General features: G+C 51.2%; 1 protein-coding gene across 1 annotated transcript in view; it reads right to left on the reverse strand.

The window, feature by feature from the left end:
- Positions 1-285: 285 nt before the first annotated feature.
- Positions 286-6,986, reverse strand: part of CUNH16orf95 (chromosome unknown C16orf95 homolog) — an 8,124-nt gene continuing 1,423 nt past the window's right edge. The window contains exons 2-7 of the mRNA XM_050165172.1: positions 6,245-6,296; positions 5,536-5,676; positions 3,992-4,138; positions 3,351-3,387; positions 887-1,154; positions 286-304 (exon numbers count right to left, since the gene is read on the reverse strand). Coding sequence (XP_050021129.1) covers positions 286-304; positions 887-1,154; positions 3,351-3,387; positions 3,992-4,138; positions 5,536-5,676; positions 6,245-6,296 — 664 coding nt within the window. The remainder of the gene's footprint in view (positions 305-886; positions 1,155-3,350; positions 3,388-3,991; positions 4,139-5,535; positions 5,677-6,244; positions 6,297-6,986) is intronic.

The following is a 6,986-nucleotide window of genomic DNA, read 5'->3' on the forward strand; positions in this document are numbered from 1 at the left end:
GCAGACATGCATGTAGATATGCATACAGGCAAAGCACGGGATAGTTTCACAAATAACATTTATTGGCTGCATTCACAACAGACTTGTTTGGACATTCACACCAGGTCCCCTTGAGTTATCAGTCACAGTGGTGGCTTCCAGTTCCGACTGGATTGTGGGTGCAGGTCTTATCAGTGTGGAAACGACGAATGTCTCAGACCCTCCTGATCCGAGGGCTCCCCTTGAGGACCATGATCGTGACTGACATTCTTGCTGAGGATCTTGACAGTAGCTGAAGACTCCACCTCAGTCCCAAAACAAATGGCTAGAAAGCCAAGAGAAAGGCAAGTGCTGGGAACTGTCCCCAGGCTGAGGGCTCTGTCCTGAGCATGGGCTTGCCAGGAGCCTTCACAGCGGGGATTGGGGGGGTGTCCCCTCTACACTCAGGAACTGGGGAAGTGGACTGGGGTCAGCGCAGCAACTCTGATTCCCAGATGTGGGCCCCAATGAGCCTCTGACCTTAAGTGCCCACTCTCAGAAAGGGAGGAAACACCCAGTTTTGTAGAGCTGGGGGGAGGGGCTCCCTAGCTACTTCAAAGGCTCTGAGCTGGACTCCCTGCCATTGAGTGTCTGCCAGGCCACAGGGGCAGCCAGGTTCACGGGGCTCCACACATCCCAGCTGGACAGGGGGCTGGGCCAGCACACTACCCCCAAGCCAGCCTGTGAAGTCAAGGACACCCCTTGGAAGAGCCTTACAAGTGCTGTCGCGGTGGCATCCAAGGGCTCAATGCTCTTTCAGTAAAGGACGCAAGACAAGTCTGGGGCAGGATGCTGGTGGCAGGGACTCTAGATTCCAGAGGGAGTGAGGAGTCCAGACCCACCCCTTCTCAACGCCCCAGCAGCTCACCGAATGGCCATGATGGCCCTCAGGACAGCCTGCAGCAGGGTCAGAAGATTGAAGCTCACGGGCAGGAGGAAGCCTAAGCCGCCAGCAGGTGGATCATCCTCCTGAGGGTCTGGCACCTCATCCACCTGAGGGTCGGGCAGCTCATCCTCCCGAGGGTCGGGCAGCTCATCTTGATAAAGGGCCTGGAGCTGCTGCCACTTGAGGAGGAGACGCCGGTCCCCACAGACCCGCCAACAGCCATACCAGCTGCTTGATTCCAGAGAGCACTCTAGGAGCAAGAGGAGCACTGTTGGGGACAGGGCAGGACACCTGCTGGGGTCCCCAGAAACCGAGGGCTATGAGGCTGTGGGGAACTGGCCCCACCCAGCCTGGGCAGGTTATGTCAGGGTGGCATCCCAACAGACAGTTCCTTCTTATTTGTTTGTTTGCTTGTTTTCAAGACAGGGTTTCTCTGTGTAACACTGGCTGTCCTAGAACTCACTCTGTAGACCAGACTGGCCTCCAGCTCCCTCTGCCTATTAATAGAAATATAAGCCTTAATTTTATCATAATTGTATCAATGCAAAAACACTCTTAATACGCAATATGATAAATACACTTTCATTCTGGAAAAAAATCCCACCACAGTACAGAGCAGAAAGTCGTGGAACCCTCTTCGTTGAGAAAAATGTAAGATAAAAATGTGTCTGAGGATATCGTTTAGCATGCAAAAAGTCCACACACACACAAAAACTTCAAATGGAAACCCGTTGGATTTGAAACCAAATGATGAATCACACTGAGATGGAAAAAGCAGGGAAGTGTGGACAGGCTGTCGTCCTGATCCCGCCTCTGAAGTCTCCTATAGTGAACAGGTGAGAGGCTTAACAAACGTACTCTGTAGGTCACCTGAACTGAGGGACACAGTGAGGCACCTGCAATCCCTACCACAGGGGAGGCTGAGAAGGGAGGACGGCTTGAGCAGAGGAGTTCACACAGCTGGGGCAACACAGGAAGAGCTCATCTTGAAAACAAAATAATAAGTCACTTCAACTAGAAGGCATGACTGGAGGAGCTGGAGAAACAGCTCAGAGACTAGAGATGGTCCTCTCTTCCAGAGGACCAGGGTTCGATTCCCAGCAGCCACATGATGGCTCACAAGCATCTGTAACTCCTCTTCTAGAGAATCTGATGCCCTTTTCTGGCTTTCCATGGGCATTGCAGGGATGAAAACACTTATACACATAAAATAAAAGTAGATAAGTCCTTAAAAAATAAATAAATAAAAGGTGAAGACATGACCGGAGTAAAACAACACTGGCTTTGATATCTATCAACCCTCCCTCTGCACCCTACAGGGTTCCAACTTTGAACATATGTGAGGACATCCTTTTGTGTGGCTTCCTGGGACCTGATCCTCCAGGAGCCATGTGTCCTGGGGACACGTCCATTGGGTCAGCGTCATTGTGACTCAGAGTTCTGTCTCCCCACAGCAAGGGCTGCACGTCAAGGACAGCCCACACCGTCTATTCTACTGAGACAAGCTCAAGGCACCCCAAGAGTTTGCTGTGACATTTCCCAACACTGATGAGAGTGATAAGTGCTCTCAGGCAGTCCCCAACAAATGCCATGCTTCAAATTTGATGCCTTCAAGCTGTGCCTTCAGGGCTGGGAGAATCTGCACTCCGGGGAACAGTGTTGCGTCTGGGGTTGGGAACAGGACGTTCTGACACATTTAAGAACAGGTTGGTAGATGGCTATCCATTTCCCAAGCACTTCTCGCCCTTCCCTTCCACAAGCTCCTGGCCCCTGCCTTTTCAGAACAATGTCCCCAGCCCAGGTCCTGCACACGGGATTCCCTGTGCAGCGCTGGCACAGAGCCGAGTAGCACCTGACACCAGACCAAAGCCTGGACTTCAAAATCAAGTCCAGAACACAATTCAAAAAGCATAAGCAATGTGGGGAAGAGATTGTCTCTCCCAGAGATCTGAGCCGTGGCGGTGTGTCTGAGGGTCGCATCACCAACGTGTGAGTGTGCTGCCAAGTGTGTGTGTGCATACACTGAACATGTGAATGTGTTTATCAACCATGAACATGGGAATGCATACATGCAAGATCACGTGCATGGGCATATGAACACACTGTGCAGCATGCACACACTGTTATGACTGTATAATGCCTGCACACATGTGTGTATTATACAGGAGCTGTCACATCAGAAATACACATCAGTGCAAAAGTGATCATGCACACACGCTATGTACCACAAGTCACAGAAGTTCATAGTTTAAATAAAACCACTTTAGACGTCACCAGCCGCAGCTTGTCACTGCTAAGACCGGTGGTCTGCCTGTGTCGTTTGTAAAAAGGCAGCCAGCGGGCAGCTAGTGACGCCTGGCAAGGGTTAGAGATGACTGTGTCACCTGTGTGGCCTTGCCCCTCCCCTTTCCAGGGCAGGATGAGGTAACACCTGGCGTGGAGTTACCTGGGGTGTCTTTGCCGTTCTTCAGCCTCTTCACCACCTAAGAGATGAGAAAGTGGGTCAGTATGCCATCCGGTGATCCACAGTGTGGGGGGAATGGTCAGGACTTGAGACCTCAGGGCAAGGGGTATTGTAGTTCCCGGTTCAGGATTGAGTTCTTTATGCTGGGGATCACTTGCTGATCAGTGATGGAGAACCCAAAAGTGGGAAGGCAGGAGAAAAGGGGGAAAAGACTTCTAATTAGGAAGGCAGAATACTGGGAAGGTCCTCTAGGCTGCAGGAAGACTGGATGCAGCCAATCCTGGCCTAGAACTGCAGCTATGGGGTGCAGATGGCTCCAAAGGAAGGAAACCAGTCACCTCCAAGGAGTCTAGACAGCTCCAGAGAGATAGGGTTGGGCACAGGGCATAATAGGGAGAAAGACGGAGGAGGAGACAGCAAAGAGGAAAAGATGCAGCGGTCTGTGTATCACGTGACCTCTCACTAGGCTCAGAGAATGAGGCTTACACTTCCCAGCAGCCTCCACAAGACACGAATTTCTGTCCTCAGCTGCCCTCGCCATGGCCACTAGGGAGGAGGTGGCCCCTTGGATTCCTCCCCTGCCCACCTCTCATTCAGCCCTGTTTCACAAGCCCCCTTCTTACCTTCTTCTGTGACCTCAGCCCCTGGGGCACCCAATAGGGCATAACAGCCTTATCCCTGGGCATTGGAAGGCGGCCCCCAAAGCAGTGGCAGGGGCAACGACATGACCTTATGGCTCTGGGGATAGAACATCGCATCATCTTTGAGACCTGCCAGTGGACAGTAAGAAAGGTTCAAAAGATGAGGGAGCGCCAGGTATGGTGGCACATGCCTTTAACTGCAGCATTCAGAAAGCAGACCGGTCTTTGTGAGTTCAAGGCTAGCCTGATCTACATAGGAAACCCTTGTCTCTAAAAGGGTAGGATACAGCCCAGCTAGGAGAGGGCTTGCCTAGCATGCACAGGGACCTGGATTCCATCTCCAACGGCACCAGGCACAGAAACCAGCAAGATGGCTCAGCAGGCAAGGGCACCTGCTGTCTGCCCTGTCCTCCTGTGTTCGATCCCTGGGACTCACAGTGGAGAAGAGAGCTGACTCCTGTAAATTGTCCTCCGACTTCTACAATGCCCCGTGGCACGTGTGCACCCCATACACACATACATATATACAACCCAATAAATAAATAAATGTAAAAAATATTCCAAAACACGCATGGTACTTGTGATAGTTTGAATGGGAATGGCTATTACAGGCTCCTGTGTTTGAGTACTTGGTCTGTACTTGCTGGGACTGTTTGGGAAGAATTAGGAGCTGTGTGGTCTTTTCTATTCTTTTTTCAATTTATTTATTGGTATTTTATCCTTCTTGTTTTTTTTGGTTATTTTGTTTATGGTTTTGTTTTGTTTTGAGACAGGGTCTTTCTATGTAGCCCTGGCTGACCTGAAACTCACTATGCAGACTAGGCTGGCCTCGACATCACATGCCAAAGAAATTCCTTGGCACCTTGTCCGTGGTAAATGAGCTGTCTAGAAGCCTGTAGCATGGACAAGAGGTAACTGCCCTTCTACCTCTCCACCCAAGTCCAGGAAACTCTTTCTGAGTTCCTTTTGCCCTGAAGGATGAGGGCATGGTCTGGTCCATGGGTGTCAGCGCTGTGCCACTTAGTGAACTGCTCTCAGTGGGCATGGTGCCCACAGGAGAGAAGCAGGCACAAGGGAGATGAGAAGACACTTCAGACCTAATACACACAACACACGAATGAATTTCAAAAGAACTATGCAAGCCAAAGGCATGGTTTAGCAGGTAAGGGTGCACAGTCAAAAGTCTGACAGGAGTTTGATCCCTGAACCCTACATGACTGAAGGAAAGAGCCAACCCCAAACATATCTTCCGATCTCCACAGGTGTACCATGGTGGCACATGTACACACACACACACACACACACTGAAAAATAAACAAAAGAGGAAGAAGGGAGAGAGAGGAGGAAGATGAGCAGGGACTGTTCATTCAGTGCAGAGTAATTACCTAGTTGGTCGAATCCCTAACTAAAACCACAACTGTGCCCCAGAAAGTTCAGCCATAGGACACCCATGGTTCTGATGGGCTCTGGACCTGGACATGTGCCCTGGCCCTAAGTGACGACCTTCCACAACATCACTTAGTTACCTGCTTTCGTGGTCTCAGGGACAGAGGGACCCAGTATGGTAGCAGTGCATCAGCCCAGGGCACGGGCAAGTGGCCCCCAAACCTGGCATAGCACTGGCAACACATGTACTCCTGGAGGGTGGTGTGGAGACCGGGGTACACCTGAGCAGAACACACAGGACAGAATTAACCAGCTGGCACCTGAGCAAGACACAGGCCAGAACTAAGCATGAAAGGCATTTTGACAGGAGCGGAGGACAGCACCCAGGGGAAGGGATGGGTACTCAGGCCCACCTGTGGCTCAGGATGAGACTGGCTACAAGTCTGCCAGCTTGGGTCTACAAGCTGGGTTTGAGAATCCTGGCCACTCACTGTTGCCTCACTGTGAGCAAGTCTGTCTATGGAAGATTCGGGCAACTAGAGCAGGAGAAAGTGACTAATCCCTGATTGACCTGCGGCTTTCTACACAGTGCTGACTGTGTGTTGGCGTGACTGCCCTCTCTATGGGACAGATAAAGGAGCTGGTAACCAAGGCGAGTCACTGAAGGGGCTTCTGGATTTCCTGGGGTGCCTGGTCCCAGGTGGGATGAGAAGGGAGGAGGTGGTACTTCAGAGAGATATGGGACCAGAGAGACCCAAACAAGCACATGCTTCTACAAGGGCCACACCCAGGGCCCTCGTCTCCCCCTTCACCCACAGGAGGGACGGGAAGCTGAGGACATGTTCTTACCGAGTGACCCGTGATGCACACCTCCTTTCCGAAGGTCTGAAATAAACCCTTCCTAGAAAAGGAAAACACACAGCTGAGAGTGTTCTGGGCTCTGTGCAAACTGTAGGCTGGGCACCGGTGACCCTGGGCACTAAGCTCAGTGTGGAGAAGCCTTCCTTCTGAGCCCAGGAGGTGCTTCGGGGTGACAGAGGGCAGGCTCACTCACGGGATAACTTCCCCACTGGTATGGGGACCCTGTGTTCCCAAACCAGTTCGCTTAAATACACCCCAGTTAAAGCCAGGCTTGGTTCTCAGAAGAGTCCTAAGGACAAAACCTCCCAGGATTCCACTGAGGTTTTGTTAGACATGCACAGGCTTGCTGCAATAAGAGGGAGAGCCCGTCAAAACCGCTACAAAAACCCAGGAGACCTGGTGACTTTGCCTCAAGGAAGACAGGCCAAGATGTAGGGGCACAGAGAATAGGACAGAGAATTGAGGGGGACAGAGCAAAACGAAGGGGAACAGAAGCAGACAGAGGGGGACACAGCAAAACAGAATTCTTGGAGTAACGGTTACCTTCCCCCCCCCCAATCCCAGCCACACACTGCCAAGATGTTGGCCATGAGAATCTCTGGTATGGAGACATTGAATGCTGGGCAAAGCTGATTTTTCACAGTGTGTGTCTCCTTGCTTCGTGTCAGAAAGCATACTGTCTGAGCTTTTTTTTTTTTTTTTTTTTTTTTTTTTTTTTTTTTTTTTTTTT

The sequence above is a fragment of the Alexandromys fortis genome, unplaced genomic scaffold (genome assembly GCF_014885135.2).
Source record: "Alexandromys fortis isolate MF-2015 unplaced genomic scaffold, M_Fortis_MF-2015_v1.1 scaffold_165, whole genome shotgun sequence".
In the NCBI taxonomy this organism is placed as follows: Eukaryota; Metazoa; Chordata; class Mammalia; order Rodentia; family Cricetidae; genus Alexandromys; species Alexandromys fortis.